Source organism: Falco peregrinus, chromosome 7, assembly GCF_023634155.1.
Source record: "Falco peregrinus isolate bFalPer1 chromosome 7, bFalPer1.pri, whole genome shotgun sequence".
Classification (NCBI taxonomy): Eukaryota; Metazoa; Chordata; class Aves; order Falconiformes; family Falconidae; genus Falco; species Falco peregrinus.
In genome coordinates this window covers 46,115,649-46,140,970 of record NC_073727.1, presented here as the reverse complement: position 1 = coordinate 46,140,970, position 25,322 = coordinate 46,115,649, and the positions used below count along the sequence as shown (strand labels likewise).

At 39.8% G+C, this 25,322-nt stretch overlaps 1 protein-coding gene across 3 annotated transcripts in view; it reads left to right on the top strand.

The window, feature by feature from the left end:
- Positions 1-25,322, top strand: part of PLEKHG1 (pleckstrin homology and RhoGEF domain containing G1) — a 136,181-nt gene that overhangs the window by 99,634 nt on the left and 11,225 nt on the right. For all 3 annotated transcript variants that reach the window (XM_055810630.1, XM_027796932.2, XM_005230198.3), the window contains 9 exons: positions 4,505-4,605; positions 9,919-9,988; positions 17,090-17,136; positions 17,669-17,819; positions 18,823-18,954; positions 21,324-21,506; positions 21,595-21,690; positions 21,821-21,907; positions 24,238-24,271. In XM_055810630.1, coding sequence (XP_055666605.1) covers positions 4,505-4,605; positions 9,919-9,988; positions 17,090-17,136; positions 17,669-17,819; positions 18,823-18,954; positions 21,324-21,506; positions 21,595-21,690; positions 21,821-21,907; positions 24,238-24,271 — 901 coding nt within the window. The remainder of the gene's footprint in view (positions 1-4,504; positions 4,606-9,918; positions 9,989-17,089; positions 17,137-17,668; positions 17,820-18,822; positions 18,955-21,323; positions 21,507-21,594; positions 21,691-21,820; positions 21,908-24,237; positions 24,272-25,322) is intronic.

Sequence of the window (25,322 nt, the reverse complement as noted above, 5' to 3'; positions counted from 1 at the left end):
TTTGGGCCATGTGTATCTGTGCTGGATAGAGGGGACTTGAGCAAAAATATGCCCATGAGTATAGCATAGCATCTAGAAGAAAATGTTGCCTTACCAGCAGCAGAGATCTAGGGAGTATCAGAAAACTGGGGTCTGAGTGATTTTATGGCACTGCCTAGATTAGGTCCTGCTTGATTTAGTATTACATATTGCTCCTCAGGCTGCAACACTAGAGGTCATTGGAGTTTTGGTAAGTACCTGTTTTTAAGCATTTTTTTAGTCAGAGACTGAGTTTTCCTGGTGTAAGTTCTCAGGTCTTGAGATGAAGAGCATGTTCCTGAAGTCCGGAGACACATCACGGCTTTGTTTTCTCCTGCAGCCTGTGTTTAGGCATTGGAAAGCAAAGTTTCTTGGTGGATAGAATCCTTCTGGTTTTTTATTCTTTTTTTTTTTTTTTTGGTATTGATATTTAATCAAATTCTCAGTGTCTTGTGTGCCTTGGTAAAGGCGTATCTATGTAACAGTGCTGCTCTTTCAACAATTTTGCTTATCTTTGGTGATATGCACAGTCCTGCCCTGTAAAGGGATTACTAAGTACTTCTATACTAGTTTCTTGCAGAGCAGGATAAAAATTCATGCTTGTTTTATGAGGCAGTGTGGCTCTTACCCATTATTTTTTTTAGCATTGCCATGTTAACATTACCATTAACATTACTCATTTTAATGTGCAATTTCAACATTGCCACATTAATGGCTGACTTATTATTTATTATTGTTCAGCCTGTAGTTTGTTTTTAAAGCTAAGTGTGTGTCTGTTTCCAAAGGAAAACCTGGGTGGCTAGATGAAAATGTCCCACTAATTTGCATTTAGTTTCTAAAGTCTGGTCACAGAAAACATTAGTTTAATCAATATGTGAATATATTTTTTTCTCATTTTCTCCATTTCCTGACAGTTTTCTCTCATTTCTACTTTGTATGGTTATTTTTTTAGCTCTGAGGTTAGTGTTGTCATCGTTTCGTTCCTCTAGAGATCTTTCTTATGTGAGGATATGCAACTTCTAACAGGCGTTCCTTCTGATGGATTCGGTATGATGAAAGACAAATGGGGAGAACATCAGACCCAGCAAGGAAGGCAGGGCAATCTGGCAGGACTCCTCTAGTTTTTGGAGAGTTTCAGGAAATAGGATGCAAAAATTGCACATACCAATAGAGCAAATCTTGCTCCATAAATCAGTCTAAGGTAACTGGCATTTGTGGGTTTTTTTCCCCTATAGAGTAAGCGAAATGTTTTTGCCATAACTGCAGAGAAGCAATAAAAGGCTAGTGAAGGCAAAGGTTATAAACAAATCATTCGGTGCCGACGGAGGGTCTGTAGATGCTGACAAGAAACAAATAAAGTGAATAAGGCCGGTTCTGATAAATTTCATTGATTTCTGTACCATGTCATTATGGTCACAGCTTGCCCTGTTATCTTGAAGCTCCAAACCTTTCATTATGGCTTCAGATGATAACAGCTGTTGATATGCTGCAGGAGGTTGTGGTGACTACCATGGGGGTAAAGTACCATTTGCTAAGAAATAATTAGGAAAAACCCCATGGCTGGGTAGCTTTGATCTGCCTGTGGTGTTGTCCTTGCAGAGGACATTATATGCCAATACTACGTCTGTTTCCTGCATGAGTTCATGAAGCCTTTCTGGGAGTGCACGTGCTCTGTAAAGCAGTATAACCAGAAGGGTCCCACTTGCTGAGTCAGTGCAAGCAGTGTGCTGCTGCGCTGTGCCTGGACTTCAGCAGACCACTGTGTCAAGACCATCCAGTGTCCACCTTTTTCACATAAACGTGGATATCTGAAGCTTTTTGCTGCTGTGACTACCGTACAGTTGGTGCCACGTTAGGCAGTTCATGTCTAGCACAGGTATCTGCTTACACGTGTAACAGCAACATAAACATGTCTGTAGCTGTCAGGCTTGCACAAGCCTCACCTCAGCAATATTAATGAAAATAGAAAGCTAAAACTTGAAAGCAGTTCCCAAATCCTGTGTGATTTCCTAACAGTATGAGGTGATATGCAAGGTACCTCTGAATCCCGAGCTTTTTAAGTAAATAAGCATCTACTTTTACCCTAGGTAAGTGGAAATCCAACCATCAGTTTTTGGTTTGTTTCTGATCAGTCACTGGGAGGAGAAGGGGGCCAGAAGCAGACTTGGGAAACTTTTGCCAAAAGAGAGCACAAGCTGTGGGTGTGTGGTATAACCTGATACTGGCATATGCTATGGGAATGCTGGAAAACTGCCAAAGCACCTGCAGGCTGCTGCTTGGCAGCAGCATTAGAAAGTATTTGGTTCCCTCGTTCTTACTAAGAGTTAGTAAAAGAGCGAGAAGAGTATGCGTGTGTGGAGAAAAACTGGGATAAGAGAACAAAAGGAGCACAAACCAGGTCATGTTATGACACTGTCTACAATACTGGAAATAACTGTGGACTGTTTATTATTTTGAAGAAACCCAAGCTCCAGCTATGCTGAGATGAGTGAATTTGAAAGGAACTGCTCTTTATTAAATAAATACGCTGTCTGGAGTTACTTATTGTAAGATTTCCATTCCTCTACATCCCACCCCATTATAACAGCTTGGGGTGCTGCAGTTGCAGTGTTCCTGCAGTACTAAAAATGTTTTGAGAGGACCACAATTCCACTGGAGCTTTTCTATGCTTTTATATGCAGATTTGTATTAGTGGGCAGAAAATGTTATTTACTTACTGCCATTGCTGGAGCAGCCCTGAATCTATCCCCTACTTTTGCCTTTGACCTAGCGTATTGCTTGTTGCAGTCCTGTCAGCCTCACCATCCTGAATCTTTTACTCTTCTGCAGCTTCTGAGCATAAATAAAAAGCTAAGGGCAGGTTCATGGAGTCCCAGGGATGCAGTTCCAATGACTTAGTGCACAAATATATTTCAAGGACAGACTTGGAATGTGAGGCTACTGTCAGCTAGGAGAGAAGTCAGATCGGAGTACAGGTCAGATGCCATCGCAGGACAGATGAGGTGGCTTTCCAGGGACATGCCTGCTTGCCTGCCCTCTGGCGTTTCTTGCTCTTCTGAGGTTGCCTTGAAGTAGGCTTCCTTGCTTTCCCTTGGCAAAAAATACTGAGTTTCGGGGTGATGAAGGGTACCTTGAACTAGAGGTGATGAGTGTGGATTATTGAGCATTAAGATAGGGAGGGGGGACAGGAAAGCCTACTGTTACCTAAACCGGAATCTTGGTTACACCTGTGACTGCTGACACAATTTCAGTTGGAAAAAAGCACATGGTGACAGAGGCTCAAGCTCTGCAATTCCAAAGGTCAGATCCATGGTTGATCCAAACCCTTTGTTTTCACGGGATTTACAGAGAATAAATCTTGGCCAATATATGTGTTCTAGAATACTACTTTTTTTTTTTTTTTTTTTTTTTTACAACTCTGGAACACAGTTGTATCTTGAAAGTTTTCATGGTCTTGTTGACATTTTGCAGGGCTCCTTCCTTGCAGCACTGTGGAATGCTGTGTTGCTTTTGGGAGGTTGCCACACCACATTGTCTAGCCCCAGGGTAAGGGGTTTTATTTATTTTTATTTTGCATTGTTTCAGCTGTTTTCACTTCTAAATTATTTCCATCCTCCAGCAGAATTTCTTCATGAATGTGGCAGTACATTGGGTTTCTTAGTTTATGAGCTGTAGTTTGTTAAATAGCCTACTGGATTTGTTTGCCTTTGTCTGAGAAATTTTAATACTGTAGCAGCAACAAAATGAAAGGTGACACTTAGGAGCTGAGCTCTTATCAAAGTGTGGGAAGAGATGGGAAAGTTGTTCTCCCAGAACATTGCTGATCAGAGCTTTTCTAGCTGTCTTGTCCCTGCATGAGACACTGTCAGTCTTGTAAATGGAAAAGGAAATCTTTTCTAGAATATATAGCAATGTAATTTGCAATGTAACTGTATGTGTGGTTAAATCGCATGCACGTATATATGTTGAGATCTGTCCTGTACCACCTCTGCATTGTTTTCTTAAGTATGATTTAAAAAAAAATATATTTTTTTTGCAGTGGTTGCTTGTACCCTTCCTGCTCTTTGTTATATAGGTTTTCTGTTACTAAGACTGCATTAACTGACGTTCTTCATCTCTTATTTTTGCCTTTTTATTTTTATTTTTTTTTGGTCTTTGAGCCAGTTAAATGATCGGTTAAACTGTGATGGTGAATGAAATCCAAATACATTTGTATATCAGTAGCGAGATAAATGTTGGCTGTCCTGTCTAAGAGCTATGACTTAATGTTCGGTCTTTTGTTATTTTCTTGGTTTCAACGAACAGGTAAGTACTGTTACCTTTCATAATAGAGTGGCTGTTCACAAAGGGGCTACTGAAAGCTTTACTGTAATAATAAGGTGAAACTGATATGAAGAGACTCATCTTGTACAATAAAACATAGCTCCGTTTACTGATTTAGAAAAAGAGGAAATGTCTGAAGGCCTCCTTCTCATTTCTCTTGTAGGATTACCTCGACTGTATCACTGACCAGACCAAGCTCTCCCTGGGGACAGAAGAGCGATCAGCCCTGTTTGGAAACATACGGGATATCTACCATTTCAACAGGTAAATTCATATTTAACCAAATGAAAACAGTTTAATAGTCTATGTTAATGGGGAGGGAGTAAACCAAGCAAATGCTCTTTTATCACAGGCAAGATATATAAATTGAGAAATGGTCTATTTTTTATTCTCAACAGGGTTGGTTTGCAGAGATCAGATTTTTTTAGCTGTTTATTTTATGAATCAGTTGTGGTCTCCATTTACCTTTTTTTATTTTCATGCTGGGTATTTCTATGAATTTAAGTCTAACCTGCTTTGTGCCCTACGTGAGACTAATGCAAAACCACTGTGAAAGAAATTCTTGCCTTATTAAAGAGATGCTGTTTATTCCTACTATATTGAGTCCTTTTGTGTACTGATATACATTACCCACATCTGGCTTTTGTAGTGTTTTATACTGCTAGGGACTCCCTAAATTAATTTCTCAAAACGGTGTTCAAGTACCTTTCCATTTATTCAAGGCTTCTGTTCAGTATCTTTACAGCCTTCTCTAAAAGTCCTCAGGTGTGATTCTAACATATATTGGGAGCCTGAACTAAAATTTCTTGCTTGTATAGCTAGCACCACATTGTGTGGAAACTGCATGCAGTATCTGCAGTTCTAGGAGCATGCCACTGCTACTTTTGTCTGAATCCTTGTTTACTATAAAAATAACTTATTCAGCATTTAAGGAAAACCTAAATATTCAATCAATGCAAGAAATACATTGTCATAAAGTTCCTGTGTATTTTATATCCCTTTACTTTTGTGAAAGCTCTCTCAGCTTTGCTGTAGTTGACAAAACATCCCCCAAACCACTGTGTTCTTTGAAGAACAACAGATAATTTAATTGAATCTGAAGAGGATTCTGAAGCGGAGGACTCATGTCAAAAAGCATCTTCAACGTTTTTCCACCATTGTGAAAAGCTACTTTAAACGACAAAGATAAAACCTAAAATCTTGACTGAATGTCTAACACACTAGAAAATACATAGTGGTGGTCTGATCATGTGTTTTAGACCCATGAGACAATGTGAGCTTACAGCTTCCCAGTGGTCACAGGATGGAAAATACCAGTCCTGGCCGTTATGTTTTCTGATCCTTCAAAAGTTAAAGAAATGGCAGACTTGGCAGCTAGGACACATTCACATCAGCATCATTGCAAATATTACATAATAAAAAATACTTTCGAGTACGATCAGTCATTATACAGAATAATTGAGTTGCAAAAAAAAAGATTTGCAGAGGTTAAAAAGAAAAAAAAAGAAAAAAAAAGTAGTTTTTGACAATTTTAGAGATAGATGTGTTACAGTGGTTAAAACTCTCTGGAAAGTTATCCAGAGCCTCTAGTAAATTACTAATGCATTTCAGGCTTTCTAATTTAAAATTCTACATGGAAACTGTGAGCTTTTAGGACTGAACCCTCATTGTAGATCCTAATACAGCTCTAAGGATTAAGTTCCCTTCTGTATGAAACTTGGCAGGTAGCTTCTAGGTCCTAAACATACTCTAGAGCCTTTTTATTTATTTTGACCTTTGAAAAAGGTCCATTTGGCAGTTCTGTGATTCAGATGCTGTTTTTGAGCATGATTTTATAGTTTCAGAATTACTTTGGTTTTTGCAACTTTGAATTTGACCATTAATCAATGAGCAAAAGTTTCAGTCTTGGACGTTTTTGGACTTCCTATGAATCTGAGAAATTTCATTTCAGTAAATGTGAATTTCTTTCAGGTAAACTACTTGAGATTTTTATGTTGTGTCAGATGGCAGCAATGATGGTCAGGATGGTAACTGCTAGTCCAATGACTATAATCTCTTTTTGGAAATCTATTTCTTAAAGCAGAATCACTATTTACTGGTCCACTGATTCTGCTCAGTCTTTTGGGAAAAGCTCCCCAGCTTGTTTATTCAGAAAGGGGAAATGTTCTCCAAGTCAGTGTCAGGTGCCTTTCTTCCCTGGACACTCTCTCCTGTTGAGATTTTTTCCAGTATCAGTTTAGGATAAATTCTCCAACTGATACCATGACTTGACTCTGAAAAGAGAACTCTGCAGAGAAACTTGCTCAGTTTAGTGCTTCTACCAATACTCAAATGATCTTAGGAGAGGCCAAGCTGAAACCTGTGCTGCTGGCACAGATCATCTTCCATGGTCCTTGTCCATCAGTGACTCCTGAAGCACAAAAATGCAGTGCAGGACCATTTTCTGTAACCGCCATATTCAGCGGTTCCTGTACTCTGAGCTTCACAGTGGTAAGGGCTGGCTTGTGGTCAGGAGGAGCCTTCATAAAACCTGTAATAGCTCACCTTTAATGGAAAAGGGTTTTTTTTGCTGAGTGGAAGGAAATTAGTCTTGGCCAGAGGATTTTTGTGACAGTGAATTTATACCAAGGCTAAATTTCTTATCACTGGTGTTTTGTTTTTTTCTTTTTATTGAAAGTCTGAACTTTTCAGATTAATTTTCCAGAACTTGATAAGGTGAAAGTATTCTGCCATGAAGACCAGATTCTGCCTGCTACCTCACTTTAGTTTTGAATGTTGTGCTCTCTCAGGCATTGAGAGAATGAAGTTTTTTGGAGATGCTGCTGTTTTAGCATTTACAGCTAGACAGTGCAGTACTTCATCATCAGCTGGTTGTGTTGGGGTTTTTTTTGTCATGGTTTCAGGACAAACCATGCTGTTTTGTTCCTCCATCTTTCCATTCCTTCCATTCCACCAAAATTGCCTGTCTGATGTCCCTGTCATTCCGATCTCTTGCTCACTCTGATTCAGATCAAAACGGAGGAGAAAAATACTTGTGTCTTACATTAAAATGATATGGTGATGATATAAAATGAGTAAAATGCAAAAAAGTTCCTCACCTGAGTTGTGTGTGCAAATATTGTGATTATTTGTGGACTTATAAATGTGTTTATCTCATTCATCTTGACCTCCTGTAGTCAACAGCTTGATACTAACCTACACCTTGTCTAATTGAAAGTCTTCACCCACAGGGGAAAGATAAGTTTGTCTTGAAACTAATTCATATTCCAGAATATCAAAGGATCCTAAAAGACATTGCAATGAAGCTTTTATTCATTTGACTTGAAAAGATAGCAAATGCACTGAATGAAAAATGGTCAGTCTCTTTATGCTTACCTCTCTCATCCCAGAGGAGTTAGTATTAGAGAATGATAACGGTCGTACAGATTCAGATTTTTCCAGACCATGGTAACCCAAGCTGTTTAACTCAGTACATGGTCTTAAATGGCACTGGAATTTGTGGCACTCTTCTATCTGGGTTTTGTTAGTGATTCAGTTGCTAGAGCACGGAGTTCCTCTGGTGGTACTCCCTCGTGCTCCCTTCCTGCCTGGGTGGCTGGCGCACGTGAGCCACAGGGGCAGAGAGCTGTGGTACCATCTGTGAACAGCATAAAACCTCTTCGATATTCAGGTAAAGGGAACTAATGCCTCTCTATTGTTTCTTCTGCCTCCTGCCAGGTACTTAGATGTAGCCTATAATAATAGCCCTGCTTTTTCACATGTCAGCTTCACATTATAGGGATTTAAGTTTTTCAGGATTCCTAGGCATGACAGATTTGTAATTTTTACAGTGGCAGGTTGTTCTTACCAATCCTATCCTTACCAGCTAGGTGAGATAGGTGCATTACAGGTAACAAAATCTTTCAAAGCACACAGCCCTTACACTATGGGCTCGTGCTGAAGGCACAAGTCACTAGCATATTTACTGCATGAACTTGGGCTCATTGCATGAATATATAAAATCTTTAAGGGTTGCGTTACTGTATCCTGAAGAAGAAATAACGTGGTATTATAGGAGATAGGTAGGAATAAAATTACAATCAAGGCGCTACATACTCTAAGCGATCGGAACATCTGCCTGCCAGACAGCAAGACTTCTCTGAGCCCGTTCGGTGTGTTCGGTATTTCCAAAACTTGAGTAGGACAGTGTCGGTCATTATTACTGATGGTTATGGTCACCATTGCCACAGCTCGCTTCTTTTGCTGCTATAAAGGAGCTTCATGAGTGAGGTGTATCAAGCTAGGGTCATATTTTTATTTCCATTTTGATGAAGGGAGAAATTGAGGTGTGAAGGTTAAATTGTCACTGTACAGAGTGGCTTAGTGACCACTGAACCTAATGTCTTTGTCTGTCTTTGTTCCTTGTGACTGCAGATTTCTCCCCTTCCTTCCTCCAGTAATTAGAGAAGCAGAGAACAAGTCAGGAAACTTTTCTGGTTTACTCCTTTTCTTACTTACAGAGGGAAATTGTGTCTGCTTAGAGGGGAAAAGGGCAGTTCCTTAGACACAGGCTTAGCAAAACTCGTTCAGGGAACCAGCTCTGAATTGGGAGAAAAGTAGCCCTAAACGGAAAATCATCTGATGAGAAGGGGGCAGGGAGGAGTTCTATCACAGAACAGTTTGGCAGAAAACTCAGTTTCTTCTCTTGTTTTTCTGAGTACATCTTTCAGTAAGACTAAAGACTATTTGGATCAAGAAGAGACCTTTGAGGTTTTCTTCTGCTGCTTGAACTCTTTCTTTCAGTGAATTGGCTTTTGAGAGCTGAGTTTCATACAACGGTGAACATACTCCCTTATTGCTTTGCTCCTGTTACAATGAATTCATTTCCTGCTTGGCATGTCAAAATTATAAAATCCTCTTGGTAAGGTTTTATTTTTAAGCATGTAGAATTTATATATTCCCTTCCAGAAAACTTTTTCCAGGCTAACCATTTTTCTTCAGTGAAGAGACCCACTAAAGGTAGACAAATTTTCCTGAGTGAGCTTATTACCATTCTTCTTCTATGTGTAATACATCCCTGGTTCTCATCTGTGTTTTTCAGACCAGCTCCTCATCTCCCTCAGACAAGTAAAGCTCCTAGAACATAGGAAATCTTTATAAGACAGGACGTGTGCTTCAGTATCTTCTAAGTCTTGTTAGTTTTAAATTGTGTTTAGTTGGTATATAAGCAGCATACCAGTCTGACTACACCACTATGAGTATCGTAGAAGAGCTGCCAATCTTAAGGAAGGAGCTCAGCCTTGTTTAGGAAATTAGTAATCCATGGTCATTGTGATGACTTGAATTTTTAAGTATGTGGGAATACCATTTCTTTAGAGCGCTTCTCTGCCTCCAAACAAAAAATCCCAGCACCTATGCACACAGTGGGAAGAGAGGCATCAAAGGAGTTCTCGTTCCCTTTTTAGGACTCCCTGCATCATTAAGTGCTTTGGACATCACTGCTATGGATGATGAAGCACTGTCTGGCTCCAAATATACAGGTGTGTCTATTCCAAGGTGTGCGATAATTGTCTTTCCTTTTCCTGTTCTTTGTTTTAGTGAGCTTCTGCAAGATTTGGAGAACTGTGAAAATGATCCTGTGGCTATAGCAGACTGTTTTGTTTCCAAGGTAAGTGGCTACTGCAGGAGTCTGCAGCACACCAGCTGCAGAGTGATACGAGGGAGTAAGATTAATTTATTAGCTTTTAAGACCTAATTCTGACAGCTTGTGTGACTCGAACCAAGAAAAGTTAGTAAATCTATGGAAACAAAAGGAATTTCTCATAGTAGGTGGTAGGGATATGCCACTGATCTGTGTTTTTTAAAAACCAAGGAAAAGATGTAATTTTCTTCAGTAAGAGTATCGGAACTGGTGGAGCTGTTGACCTAGGGTTCATTTTCAGGTTTGTGGGTTGTTTTTTGGTTTGGTTTTTTTTTTTTTTGTGAGTATTACAGGGATTCTTCCCCACCTGCCCCCCTTTTTTTTTTAATATATGTGATCAAGTGGTACTGTGGTTATGCCTTGTCAGCTTAAAAACAACTAGAGAATACAACTTGGCTGCATTTTTAGAAAAGGCAATAACCTTAACACAGTTGTGGTCATATTGCTTTCTGAGGTGCATTTTTTCCTGAATCCAGCCAGCCATACCTTTAATTTTCCTTTTAAAGGGGGTGGCCCAAAGTCTGACCTCAAGATTAAAATCTCATTCTCTCTGAAATATTTTTAATTTTCTGAACATTGATCTGACATCTTTAGTCTGTTGGACAATTCTGAAGCCAAAAACTGGAGAAGAAGTGGTTAGGTGCAGGAGAAATACAGAGAACCAAAGTAGGTGTCTTTCATTGTAGGAAACACAGAAAGCCAATTAGCGAGAAGAGGAATGGCTATAATGGGTAGAACAACAAGAGATTAAATCATTTGGGCTACAGTTTAGCTTGCAGCAGATGTCACCGGAGAACCTACATATGCCTTGAATCAGTAGAGCCCAAATGTGTTAAGAAATAATACCATCTTCATGGTATTTCTGAGGAAAGAAGAGTGAAAAAAGGGGCACGTAGGTGTTTAAATTTGGATAATCTCTCTGTAGGTGTGTTTGCCTTTTTCCATTAAAAAAAAAAATATAATCACAATAAAAACCAAACCCTGTCATGTTTCATACATTGTCCTGAACTCAGTATTGCTAGCACCAAGCATTCAATATAATAGGTCTAATGCAAGGATTTAGGATTAACTGGACCACCCTCTCATGGTGGTCCAGTAATTTGTTTGGCACTGTTGTGACACGAGGGATTTTATTGTAAAGGGGAGTGATGATACCAGCTTAGTGCTGCTGTTTCACCAGATCACTTGCTTGAGTTGAGTTTGAGAAAGCTGTTATTTATCTAGTCATTGATCTTTTGTAAGCACTGAGAGATCTTAGTGTTGGCACCACTACTACAAAAGTAGGATGTATTTTTTGCTCCATTGCAATGGGATTTATATCATGTTGTTATCGCTCCAGATAGCCTATATTGAATTGAAAGGGAGAGAATGGGATAAGAGCAAGCACAAACTCCTGCTTCTAGAATGGAATAACGCCATGTGCGCACTGGGTCCCGCTGACTAGGAAACAACTTAGCAAACAGTTATCTGGCATCCTGGCAGACAAAAAATTGAGCATAAGTCAGCAGAGTGCCCTTCAGGATATTTACAGATACTCAGTCTGGAGCTGGTAGATCTTTCTGCTGTATTGCTTGGTTATAGCTGGGACATGGAACAAAGGTGGTGCAAGTGATAACAGCAAGTCCAGGAAAAAGTTGTGCTCTCATTCAATTTGGCCAGCTGAAAGGAGTTTTCTGGTAGACTCTCTGACCGTTTGTTCCAAAATCCATCTGCATATCATTGTTTGTGCTTTTTGTTCCCTTGTCAAATGCTTTTAGCATTTGTATTACTGGCAGACAACTGCCTGATGGCTCAGAAATTGCTAGAGGTTGCAGTCCTAACAAGCATTTTTTAACTTCATCCAGACAAGTGCAAACACTTAAAAGCAAAACCAAACAATGCCAAAATACCCCACAGTTCTGGTTTTGGCCATGAAGATGTCATTACAGCAACTGCTGACTCTCTTAACAGACTCCAGTTGTCCATTCTTGGTTGCTTGTATCTTCCCAGCATTGAGTAGTGGAAATAAAAACTGCCTTTTTTGGCAGTCTGCAGTCCTTCAAGTCTTAAAAGGCTTCGACCATTTATTGTTTGATTGCTTTGAGTGTGCTAGATCTTCACTGTGAGCTAAGCATGTGGATAATATCATGCTGAAGTCATAGCTCACAGCCTTGGCTAATGGATGTAGCTCTGCTGGAGCTCCTTTAATGCTTCCAGTGGAACTGTGCTTAGGTTACATAAGCTCTGGATCTAGTGCCATTTTTTTCACCTTATTCTGGTTCACCTGTGAATTCCATAGTTGTTGGAAGTTTAAATATATGATCAAGTTTTCACTGTAGCTATTGTGTTTACTTTTTGCATTTCATAAAGCTCAGTAACTGCATAAAGTAATACCCATTTCTTTCTTCAGGATTCATATGAAATGACACAAAGTTGGTTTGCATGTATAATAGAACAGCTGGAGCTTGTTGGAAGTAAAACGCTTGATATTCGTGAAGACATCTAGGGAGCTTAATCTTTTTAAAGGTCTGGTTTAGGAACATATTTGACAGATTGTTTCTTTGAACTTCACTTTCTTATTTGGTTTTGCTCAATAAAATTTGTTGTATAGCATATTATACTTCCCTCACACAATCATACATTGCTGTGTCTCCTGTGTATAACTTTCACGCCTGAGTAGTAAACAGCCTTGCAACTTTTACTTTTAAGGGAAATAGAGCAAGGATTATCAAAGCATGTTAGTGCACTTTGAACAACAACTCATAATTGTGGATTTAAATCTTTACCCTAACGTTTTTGTGCTGAGTGCCCAAAGTAAATAGCTCCTAAAATGGCAGATTTTGTTAATGGACTTCAGCAAGATGTCTTTAGTGTAAACCAGCCAGTAACATAAAACTTACTGATTGATAAAATAACCATGCAAAGCTATGACTTTATATACATATAAATATTTAATAACAACTTACAACATTGTATAAATCCCTCTAGTTCCAGATATTTTAATTCATTAATAATTCACAGGCAAACAGACACAAATGCAGAAAAGCATGCTTTTTTTAAAACCAGCTGTCCGATCATTAATTGCTGCCTTTATCTTTCTGCCCCAAGATGCAGATTGTGTGGATGGGTATTTGTTTAAACAGTGTGGGATGGCTGCTGCATGGAAAAAACCTGCCACTGAGGGTAGTGGTGTACTAATTTAGTTTCTGCCAGCTCTGGTCCTGCATCTTCGTCTAGAATCTACTATGTTAAATGTCTTGGAGACATTTTGCTGGTAACTGTAATCGGAGACTGATAAAAGCGTTCCAGTGCAAGTTTAGCTATAGTTTAATTATTCACATAAAAGATTGTTTATACGTTTGTTTTGCCAACTCAGTCTTTCATTTTTATCATAATGATGCCAATGTTAATTAGAAGATTGACTTCAGTATTCTACATGTTTATATTTAAGCAAGTTGTAAAGGAGAGCTTAATTCTGGCATGTTGCTCTTCTCACTCAGCACCCCCGAAATTCAGAACGTTTTCTGAAAGATGCACCAACAGCTTAACCAAGGGGGAAGGGAGAATTGCTCTAATCTAACATCTCATTAATGAAGAGGAGATCCAGGCAGTTGGCTTCAGCTTACGTTCTGACTCAGCTCATTTTCTCAGTCTCCATTTTCTTTTAAAGTGCCTTTTATGGCTATAAAAAAGCACAGTGCACCAAGAGTTGAGACAGGATTGGGGATGTAGCCACGTGCTTGGCACTTCACATCATGTGGAGGAGACACACAGTGAATTGATTCAGCAGTGGGGGACAAGCTAAGTATAGCTGGGATCTGCTTGCGCCCGGCTGTGGTCTCGAGGGTGACTTGTAGTCAGTGCAGAGAGCTCTCAGCTTGGATCTCGGTTTTTGCAGCCTCTACCCCAACAGCTTTAGGCCTCCAGATTAAAAATGATCTCTGGAACAATTCCAGTCTCCCTGCAGAGATAATTCTTAATCTGGCTTGAAGACAGTTGAGGTGAACAAAACAACTTGCAAGCTGAATAAGTTGAAGAACGTCCAAAGAAACACTGGTGAGCATAGCTGGTGTTTCATTTACCAGTGTGAAGGTATTGACTGAAATCCGTTAAATCCATCTTAGCCCTGGTTTCTCTGTAGCTTCTGAACATAGTTCACAGCACCGGCTTTAGCCTGCATGGCTTGTGCCCTGATGCGCTCCCAGTAACACAGTCTGCTCTCTGGGGGGTCTCCTGTGAAGCAGACACCAGCTGGGCGTGTGAACCAGAGGTCCCTCCAGTGACCACGCAGAGTGCTGGGCAGCCAGGTGGGCCGTGGGACAATGGCCGGCCTCGGCAGTGCAGCTTCCCTCAGGCTGAGGGAGAGCCTCTTGGGAGGTGGCTGTCTTGGCCACTCTCCCAGCGTGTTCAACGTGCATCCTGCTGATGCCTAGGCAAGGTGTATGATGTCGATTCACACCAGCTTCGTAAGTTGGAATGCTGATCAACAATCTTATTCTGAAGGCAAAATGTATGTAACTGCCTTCCTACTGGCACTGTGGGAGCATAGCTCAGTACAAGCAAATGCACCCTGATGGTTTAGTGTGATGAAATGAGCTGGGGCACAAGGAAGCAAGTGCACATGCAAGCACAGTATGAAATTTGGCGTCATGTCTGTTCAGAAAGAAGGGATGATTGTGAAACCATTATTAAAATTTTTAGAGGTGTTGAGGGCATGAGAAACTGCATTATTTTGTTTTAAATACAAGCTTTTTCCATTTAATAGCTAGACTAAAAGTCTTTTAAAACCAAAAATCCTATTGCAAGTTGTTTTGACCTTGTGTAAAAAACCAAAGCAAAACAACAACAACAAAACCCAAACCAAAACAAGGAGGGAGAGTGTGAAAAGGCTCCTGGGGATTTTAGACTTGCTTTTGATTTTGTGGGGAATGTGCACTAACCTTCTGAAACCCTGAAGTGTTTGACCTTGTTTGTTTTACTGATAATGCCTTCATTTGTTAAAATTTCACAACATATATTCTTTTTCTTTTTGTTTGAAAAGCAGAACAATCATGTGACTGTATTTATGAGCAGAAAAAAAAAAACCCTAAAAAATAAACTGGCACAAAATGTTCTGCACTTTGCTTATGAAGCAGTTCTATAAATTGCATTATTCTGTGATTGTAGCCATGAGAATATATTACAATTTATACCAAAAACCCTTAAATGAAAACCTTATATTAATAGATGCATATATGAAATAAATTCCTTTTTTCATCTTACTGAATTTCATTCTATTGCTCACTCTTAAGCACCCTGATGTATTACGAGTGCTAGCTAGTTTGATAGTGATTGCCATAGAAAATTACACAGTGTAACGTCTGCAATGCTCTGAGGTTTGTTAATTCTTTGAGTGGAGAAGGTTTGGAGCTGTGGCCAGGGTCCCAAGTGTGGACATGAACAGGCTATAAAACAAGTTTACTGTCTTGGGGTGTGGACATGGGATGTGGGTATGCCACCGTAAAAACTACTTGTGACAACAAAATTAGTTAAAGTGTGAAAAACCCAGCTAAACCATTTAACTCTGTTTGTATCAAGAGTACATTTGGTGGGTTGGTTAGTTGGTTTCTAAGGGAAGGGAAGTTTAATAAGCTTATAGCCCACTAGTGAGTAAATGGGGATCGCAACCCCTTAGAGAAACGTCCGTTAAAAGTTTGCTAGAGTTATTTATTTTTTTCAAAACAGTTACTATTGAATCCTGTAAGAAATACTGAAACGAATTGCAATGACGTACCCATCTGAAGTAGCATCTTGCTTTAGGTGAGGTCCTTATGAATCACTGCTTAGTGGAAAAATGAATGGCAGAACCTGCTGTACGCCTGTGAGAGGGGGAAGGGGAGCAGCGCTTATGGCAATAGGAAAGTGTACTGCCTCAGCTGGCTCTTTCTGATGAATGGCCAGAAAAACCCAAACCCCAACAACAAGAAACAAAAGCCACAGCCTGCATCAGCCCTCTCCCCAAGTGGTGTTGCTCCTCAGAGCACTGTTGCCTGCTGTGAAGGCAGGTATTTGGTCTCGCCATTCACCAGTGACTACCCCTCGTGGAGCACAGCTATTGTGCTGCAGAATGCCAGAGTCTGCTCTGAAGATGCTTCAAGTGGAAACTGGGGTCTTGTTTACTCCTGGAGGATTACTTTTTATCGCTCAGGAAAGAAAAAGTAATTGATTTTGGGGAGCATTTTGCAGTTCTGCTGTGCTTTCTTAGTTCTTTAGGGCTCTGGCAAGCTGCAGAAATTGCATATTATTTGGGATAGAAGTTGATAGGCAGATGTGAATTTAAAGCATGTGAAAATGTTTCTGGAAACCTGTTCTTGTATAAAATGAAATGGTGATGATCAAGAAAAAAAGGCTTAGGCCAAGGAGGAAAGGAATGAAACTCAGGCTTTTCCTCTGAGAAGCTTGTCAGCATTAAGCGTTGGCAATTTCACTGTGACAGGCAAGTGTGAAAACCCACCTAAATCTAGTTACAACTTGTTTTGAGTAATAACTGTCTGCTTTCACAGAGTCATAATTTACTTAACAAAAAAAAATAAATATCACTTTTGTGGCTTTTGATTTTTATGCTTAGACTGTGCTTAAGTGTGGAAGTATTTATGTTGGTTGAAAATTACACACTAAACATAACCTGCAAAACTTCTCCCAGTAAGCAGATGTGTGCTTTTAGCAAACAAAAAACTAGGTATGTGCAAGTCAGCTGTTTGAAAGGGGTAATGGTGATGGGTGGTGGTGGTGGTTTGTGTTTGGTTCTGGTTTTTTAAGATGCATAGATTGTCATAAAGGACCTTGGAGGCTCTGTTGCAAAGCCACTTGTTTTAACTCTATGTAGGTTTATTTGTTTTTTGCTTAAAGTAAACGAAAAATCTCCCCCCCCAAAGGAAAAAAAAATTCAATTCAACAGGTTTTTGGTAGTGATAGGACCATCACAGTGAAAGTCTTCGTTGATCAGGAACTGGAGGGGGCATTGTCTTGACATAATCATCTTTACTTTGCACATGTTAGCTGCTAGTTTGAAAAAATCTGAATACATGTAAACCTTTCCTCCCCATGCAGAGTGAAGACTTCCACATATATACACAGTACTGCACCAACTACCCAAGGTAGGAATTCTGGGTTCCCTTTCTTTATTTGTCCCGTGGCCAGTTTGTGTAATACAAATTATAGTCTATTAAAAAAATAAATAAAATCAACTTCTCCCCCACCCAAATGGGAGGAATGGTCAAGGAGTTTACCTTTTCTTTAAAAAAACAAAACCCAAACAAACAAAAAAAACCCCAACATAAACAGCAACAACACAAAAACAAAACCCACCCCAAAATGAAATATGCTCATCTGAAGTTTTATTTTTACCTTTCTTGCCATTCACTGCTATTATCCTTCTTTAGAAAATTATAGTCTTATTCTGCAGTGCTCCAAATATATGATTCCCAGTAAGAGAGAGTGGTTGCATGTCAAAGGAAAGCATAACTGAATGCAAAAGCTAAACTGAAAAAACCCAACCAACAGAAGCAGCAGTGATTGGCTTCGGAGCCTACTGCCCCCTTTTACAAGGGAAGAAAGAAACAATTCTTGACCTTACCTGCAGACTTTACAGAGACTATGTGTCTTAAAGCTATGTATTGATGTTTCCAGGTCGGTGGCTGTGTTGACAGAATGTATGAGGAACAAGGCGCTGGCCAAGTTCTTCAGAGAGCGGCAAGAAGCACTGCAGCATTCTTTGCCCCTGGGCTCTTATCTCTTGAAACCTGTCCAGCGCATCCTCAAGTACCACCTGCTTTTGCACGTAAGCACCCATTAGAAATGTGTTTAGTTTAGGGCTGCTGCATGTTGAAGTTCCTGCCTCTGGTCCAAGGCTTGACGGTTAGAAAGCTTCTGGCTTTCCTTGAATGCTCTTTCTTTTGGGGGTATTTGATTTCTACATATTGAGATTTTTTCTGACTTCATCACTTCACAGCATATGCATATATTTGGAATGGATGATTTATAGTAATTATTTTAGACACATTGAATCAGTCTGTCCATCAAAATAATTAGCTGCTTTAAAAAAAAAAACGAATTCTGAAGCTGTTTGGAAGATTCTTGTTGTGATTAAACATTTTTGTACACAAATTTATTTTTCCAATGAAAAACAGCATTTTTCCACATGCTGCAATGCTGGGGGTGGTTGAAAGAAGGACTAAATACATACAAAACCACCCTGATTGGTAAAAATTTTGTGCAGAGGAATGACTGAGGAAGTGGGAACCCTTTCCATATTCAGTGAATTCAGTTAAGCAAGTTTCGGAAATTCCTGCTTTATTGTTAACATTTTCCACATATGTTTCCTATTAGACAGTCATGTTCTAGTGAAGTGTAAAGACACTGATCCTTATTTAAAATGTCTGGTGCTTTTCTGCTCTCTAACTGTAAAGTAATGCCTAGTTGTAATACCATCAGGGTTTTGTAAGTGTATAGATATGTCCTATGTTTTAAGAAAGCCATTACATGCTGTCTGAAAAGGTCTCCTGTCAGCATGCTACACTCTCTTTCTGTGCCTCTCTGCTCACATCAGCTGCTGCAAGTATAGTCGCTGCTAAACCGACCGTAAAGGCTTGGCTTTGTTAGTCATCTTGTGTTAATCAAATTGATAAAACGTTCAATAGCAATAAAGGCAGGAATGTTGCATTTGAGTGGTCACAACGCAAAGACAAAATAGTACAGATAAAACCAGAGTATTGCGTCCAGCTGGGAAAATCAATTTAGAAATAACAGGACTTTTCCACCCCACCCCCCACCCCCCGTCTTAGGAAATAGAAAACCACCTTGACAAGGACACTGAGGGCTATGACGTGGTGCTGGATGCCATTGATACGATGCAGAGAGTGGCATGGCATATAAATGACATGAAGAGGAAACATGAACACGCGATCAGGCTCCAAGTGAGTTCCCAAAGAGATTTTATGGGTGTTTGTGGGCTGTTTTTGTCAATATGTATGACATTAACATTTTTTGGTTTATCTTTTAATCTTTGTCAGTCTAAATTATGACTCCTGTTGAGTATGCCTGTGGCTGTTTGATCTTAGAAACCATGGTCATAGCTGCTGCAGGAAAAATCAGACAACTCTACCCTACAAGCAGCATCCTGTAAAGCATTTATTTTTCAGTAATATGGAACTTAAGATAACTTCTCTTTCTTCCTTTCCCTCAATTGTACAGCACTGCTGTGCAACCCTAGGGCATGGCTTTGTTCAGAAATCCTGTGGTTTCCGATTTCTCCCCTTTGTGCTGATTAATTTTGTTTTGAGGCATTTCTTGTGCTGCTTCTTGTTTAAGTACTTTCCTCTTGGGCTTTTGAAGACTCATTATCAGATGCTTTGTGGAAAGTATAAACCTAGAAACATGATAGTTAGAAAAAGGTGAACTTTGCTTCAAATGAAGAATTTTTGAGGAGAAAACAAAAGCTACATGCCAAATATGTTTTGGCATCAAGAGCAAGCTCTTTTGTAGACTTTTTATGGGTCTTTCATTCTGTTTCAAACTTCCCAGTGAATCACAATTTTACATTGCATTTTCATCAGTGGTATTTATGCTGCTTTAGGAAAACTGGGGGGGGGGGGGGGCTTTTAGTTTATAAAAGGAGTAATAGGCTTATACCATTCCAGAAATCTATGTCATGTTATTCTTTGTCTTTTTATTTTTCTTTTTAACATAAATGCAACTTACTGACCCTCATTTTTTGTGGTTGGGTTTTGGTTTCTCTTTGTTTTTTTGTAGGGAGAATAGGGTTATATTTGATAATGTCTTGCCTGCAGCAGTGTAACCTTTGCCATACATTGCTGGAAGTGCATACTAATGACTTTTAACAACAGTATGCTATAAATCTGAGTAATGATAACCAGTAATATTTGGCAATAAAGAGAGTTAAATGCTTTTGGGGAAAAAAAACTTTTTTTTTTTTTAATTGAGCTCATCTGGCAAATATATGGGGTTGTGGAAAATGTTTATGTTTATAGTTACCCTTTACACATGTAAAATCTGTTTCTGCAGCCATAAGGATAGGTCTTCTGCGGACTGTCACACTGCCATTCAGTCTGTAAAGCTGCAAGTACTGCGACACTTCCTGTGCAAAGTCTCCCTCAACACTGGTGGACCTCGTCCCTGTGCTATACCCTCACTTATTTACAAGTTCTTGGAGAGATCTGATAAAATGCAACTTTTTTCATTTGTTATGTTTAAGTATTTTTTTATAAGTCTTGTGTATAGTCCAAAGTGTGCTGCTTTAGGGTTTTCTGTATGTGAATGCTTTAAGCTGTGTTTGTGCTTCAAATGTACTGAGATGTTTTTTAGCTGAATGCTGTATTAAAGTGTAATGTCCTAGAGAGACCAGCCTAGGATGAGGAAATCTGCCCCTGCTTTGCTTATGTTTCCAGTTTAAAGTCTACTGGATGTTTTTAAAGATCTCCCTAGTTAAGGTTTAGCCTGCTTTTAGAATTTGCTGTCCCATGCTTAAGCCCTATATCATTGCCACTGACAGAAAAACTGAGCAACTCAAGGAAACAAGAATAGCCATAGCTAAGTCACATAGGCTTGTAAAGATGTTCATAGATGTTTCTCCAGCCTTTTTTTTCCCCCCCTTAAGCAATAAATAAGGCAAGAAATATCTGTGGTCTATTTGTATCTAACAATACAGATAATTAAAAACACAAACAAATCTTAATCTTCGTATCATCAGTTGACCAAATCACTTCTGGTCCTTTAGTCTTCTAAGAAACATCTCTTCATTCTCAACACCTCACAGAAGTGTCTTCTGGGCCTGCAAGACTCAGAGATGGCATTATAATTCATTCAGTGGGGAACCACGCAACTGCAGGAGGATACCCAGGGTGAGAGGAAAGTGTTAAGAGGGATTGGTTAGGGATACAGAAGGGAGAGGGGAGGAGGCATGAGAGAGGCTGATGACTGAATTACAGACCATTTTCCATCTCTACAAGTCCAGGGAGATGAGTTTGTGCTCTTCCCTTACAGGCTGCCCCAGAGAACTCAGGGCTCTTCGCTGGGCCCATGCAGAGGCACTAACCAGTACTCAGGAGGGCATGTTTTAGTCTGGGCTTGGCAACAGACCTCCAGGGACCTGGCTGCAATGTTGCACGTCACCAGTGCGGAGGTTGCTAGGTTTATGGCGACTTTCCACTGTTGGATGCTGAACGTTATATAGGAGAGTGGGAATGGCCTCGGCAGATTGGTTGAATCTTCATTTCAGTAAGCTCTCTGAAATGAATGTCAGTTGTTCTTCTTTGATCTGTTGCAGGAGATACAGAGTTTGCTCACTAACTGGAAAGGGCCAGACCTCACGAGTTACGGGGAGCTGGTGTTAGAAGGAACATTTCGTATTCAGCGAGCCAAAAATGAGCGCACATTGTTCCTCTTTGACAAGCTGCTGCTAATTACAAAAAAGAGAGATGAAATGTTTGCATACAAAGCTCACATACTGGTATGTTGGAGAGCAGGTGGTAATGTGCTGTCTCTGGGTCTCCCCAAAACTTCTCCATGATTCATGTCATTGCTTCTCTTTGTTACAGTGTGGGAATCTGATGCTTGTTGAAGTAATACCAAAGGAACCACTTAGCTTTAGCGTCTTCCACTACAAAAATCCCAAGATGCAACATACTGTCCAGGTATGACAGAAACCTTCCTGCCTGCTGGGTAACCTGACGGATCACCGTATGCTATTCCTGACCTTGCACAGCACAGTAATGCTTTTTCTCATGGTGCAACTTTTTTTTTTTTTTTTTTTTTTTTAATCAGGCAAAGTCACAGCAAGACAAGCGGCTTTGGATTCTTCACTTGAAGAGGTTAATTCTAGAAAACCATCCTGCTAAAATTCCTGCCAAGGTAAAAATTACAAAAAACCAGAACAACCCCAAACAAACCACAAAACACCTTGTATGTGTACTAACTTCAAGCAATCTTGTTATTTGTAAGATGCATGGCAATTTACAGAAAGTTTAGACTCCAGGAGGTGAATTAACATGTTGTTTCCTTATATCTTTAAAAGTTCCTCAAAATTAATGGGAAAGTTCCACTATAAGCATCTACAGGGCTTGGTACAGGAGTAGAAAAGTTTAGCCAAGTTAGCAGCATTGCTGTCTATATTGGGATTTGACTGCTAAGACATGAGTAACAGAGATGCAATGTCAGAAATCTTAACTATAAGGGCATACCTTAGCTTGATACTGCCTATCTGCACAACACTGAGGTGCACTAATTGAAGCATGTGTAGACCTTACCAAGCCAATTTTAATCTGCCTTTGTTAGATATCATAGCAGTGAAGCCAGCAGCACACGCTTCACTTTACAAATACACACACACATTCTGAACCCTACATCTTTAGCTGGAAAATCTAGGCCCTTTTTGGTGAGATAGCTAGCCAGCTTTGTTCCAGAGAAAATGAGGCACTGGTAACATATTCATAGCTGTAACATCTTGGAGTAGGGAAATCTGGTCCTTTTATTTATGAAATACTGTCTTAGAGCTCCGGGTGATGTTTCCCAGTGTAACATACTGCACCTCTCGAAGGGTGTTAACCCAAGTTAACTCTTGCCATCACACAGTAGCCACTGACTCATAAGGAAGCAAGATTTTTTTCTGATTTTTTTTTCCCCACTGAGTTTACTGCTGCTTTTTTTTTTCTCCAGTACTAGTTTCACTGATCAGTTTCTCTGCCTTTTTTTTTTTTTTTTTCCCACTGAGTTTTATGCTGTAATGGCTAAAAAATGTTACCTGTAACTGACAGACATGGTGCTATGCTGACTCTCATTTCCAACATTTCAACAAAAAGAATTATGGAGAAAAAGCTCTAGCAGTTGCTATTACTGGTTCTCTTTTTATCTTTTAGTTTACAGTTTATTGAAGGTATAATGTTTATACTAGTATTCATGCTTACAATGTAAATACACATTGCAGTGTATTAGGTTGTAAAAAAAAAAAAAATACTACAGCACCATCTCAGCTTTTGTATCAAGACTTTTTCTTACTTCTTACTGGATATTTTTTTTTGATCTGTGGAAAAAATGTGTAACTGAAAATGTGATGCCATTTTCTGCTCAGAGAAATAAAATCATTTGAGAAATTAAAACTCTAATGGAATAAATCTCTGAGGTTGTCTGCACAATTTATATTTTTAATAAACTGGTAGTTGTGGGACTTCTCTCTGACTAGTTTTTGGAGGATTTAGGAATTAATAGTAGTCCACATGTGACACCTGGTGGAAAATTACCGAACTGCACCTGTAGAATAGCAAAAGGGTTCTGTAGGCTATTTTATTTTACTTTATGTTCTTATGCTATTTTATTTTACTTTATGTTCTTACTTGTTAGCCGATATACTTGACAAAACATCCAAATTATTTTCCCCATTAAAAAAGTGAGGAATTTTAAGCAATCATGGGATGCTTTTTATCCTCGTTCAATTTACTTAAACCAAATGGTGATGTATTTTTTTAACAGCTGTTCCTCAAGTAAACTCTTAAAGGAAGCAAGGTAGATAGTGTTTTCTGTGCCACCTACTTCAGAGATGAAAAATAATAAAAGAGTTAAACTATTTGACTTTTGGGGAGGAACTGTTCTGTGAATCACAGAAAAAAGCAAACCAAACCAACAGTTTCCCAGATGCTGGGGCCAGTTTTGTGCTGATCCCAGCAGAATATGGAGACATGTATTGATTGCTTTAAATTCTGGAGCTTGAGAGAGATCTCTGGAGGTTTGAGTCTCCATGGAGGAGACGCAGCACGTGCAGCATGGTCTCAGCACAGCAAAGCCCCTATCTTTGAAGCCAAAGTATTTGCGGTCAGAGGTGCCATCACCACATCCTCCAGAAATTCCTGGCACCCGCGGGTGCTGTAGGTACGCACTCCTCCCCTTGTGATGCCAGAGGGGAGGTGGGCACACAAGGTGGAGCTGCCGGGGGCAGTGAACAACAAACAGGTTTTTGTGTGAAGCCCTGAGAAGAAAAGCTCTGGTAACCTCCTGCCAGCAAAATTCTTCTTCACATATGTAACGTGTTCGATGCACAAAGACAGAAAATAACGCTGCTAACCGTATTTATAGTTCAAATATTAAACTTGCTGTTGTTTGCCTATAAACTCACTGTTACTTGTAATATGCAACATAATTCATCCTTCTACTTAGTTTAACTTTTTCATTTGTTACTTTTCCTCTTTTAGGCCAAGCAGGCAATTCTAGAAATGGATGCCATACGTAAGTTGGTTCTTTTTCACTTTTGTTTTATAAAATGAATAAAACCATCTTCAAAAGTTTGGCTTTAACTGCTGGTTTCCTCTGAGACAGGAGGAGGCCAGGTTTCTTTTCCTTGAATTATGACTTTACTGGAAACCCCAAAACTGGGTGCAGATCCTGTGGCACTCTGTAGGCATTGGGCTGACTGATCTGCAACTAATAAGTTATTGTCTCATGATGAGCAAGGAGGAGGCAGATAACACCTTCTGTAAACACTGGCCGCTCTCTTTTGCTTAGTCCATGCTGACTAAATGTATGATCTTTCCCGTGTTGTAGCATAACCTCTCTCCAGCTAGTACCCACTGAAGGGCTAGCAACAAGCAAACACAGCCTGAAGAGCGATGTAGCAGTGGTATGACTTCTTTGTGCTGGCAACCCTGTAGCTGGCAGACAGCGAGGCTTGTGCTCATGTCTGAAGAGTTTACCTGTGTGTGTCCCAGGAGCCAGCATTAGAAAGCACATGTGATGCTGCTGTCTGCACTCTGAGTGCAGTCCCATCTGCACAGTCCCTGGTGGTGCTTCTTCTGCTTGCTGGTTTTGCTGCGTGAGCTCTTCATCTAGGGATCTAGTGATCCCTAGCATTGCAGGGAAGTGAGAACAATAGACCTACAATATAAAAGCTGAGGAAGTCTTGGAGTAAAGCAAGCTTGATGTTTATTTGTGTAGTTGTTGTAGAGAATTGGTCAGGAAGGTTCTGACTGAGGAACTGGCAAACAAACATGCTGGGTTAGCCATCTGGAGCAAGAGACAACAAAATGGGCAAAGCATTTCCACGGCTGGGTGATTAACAGCTACCCTACAGCAGCAGGTCTTGCTTGTGTTGCTTCAGGCTCTAATGAATCATAGAATCATTTAGGCTGGAAAAGACCTTTAAGATCATCAAGTCTGACCATTAATCCAGGACTGCCAAGTCCACCACAAAGTACTATTGTCAGTCATAAAAGGACGATGTAAGAGAGGAGAGGTCTGCAAGGTGTGTAAAGTGACATCCTTGTCACTCTCTTACACTGTG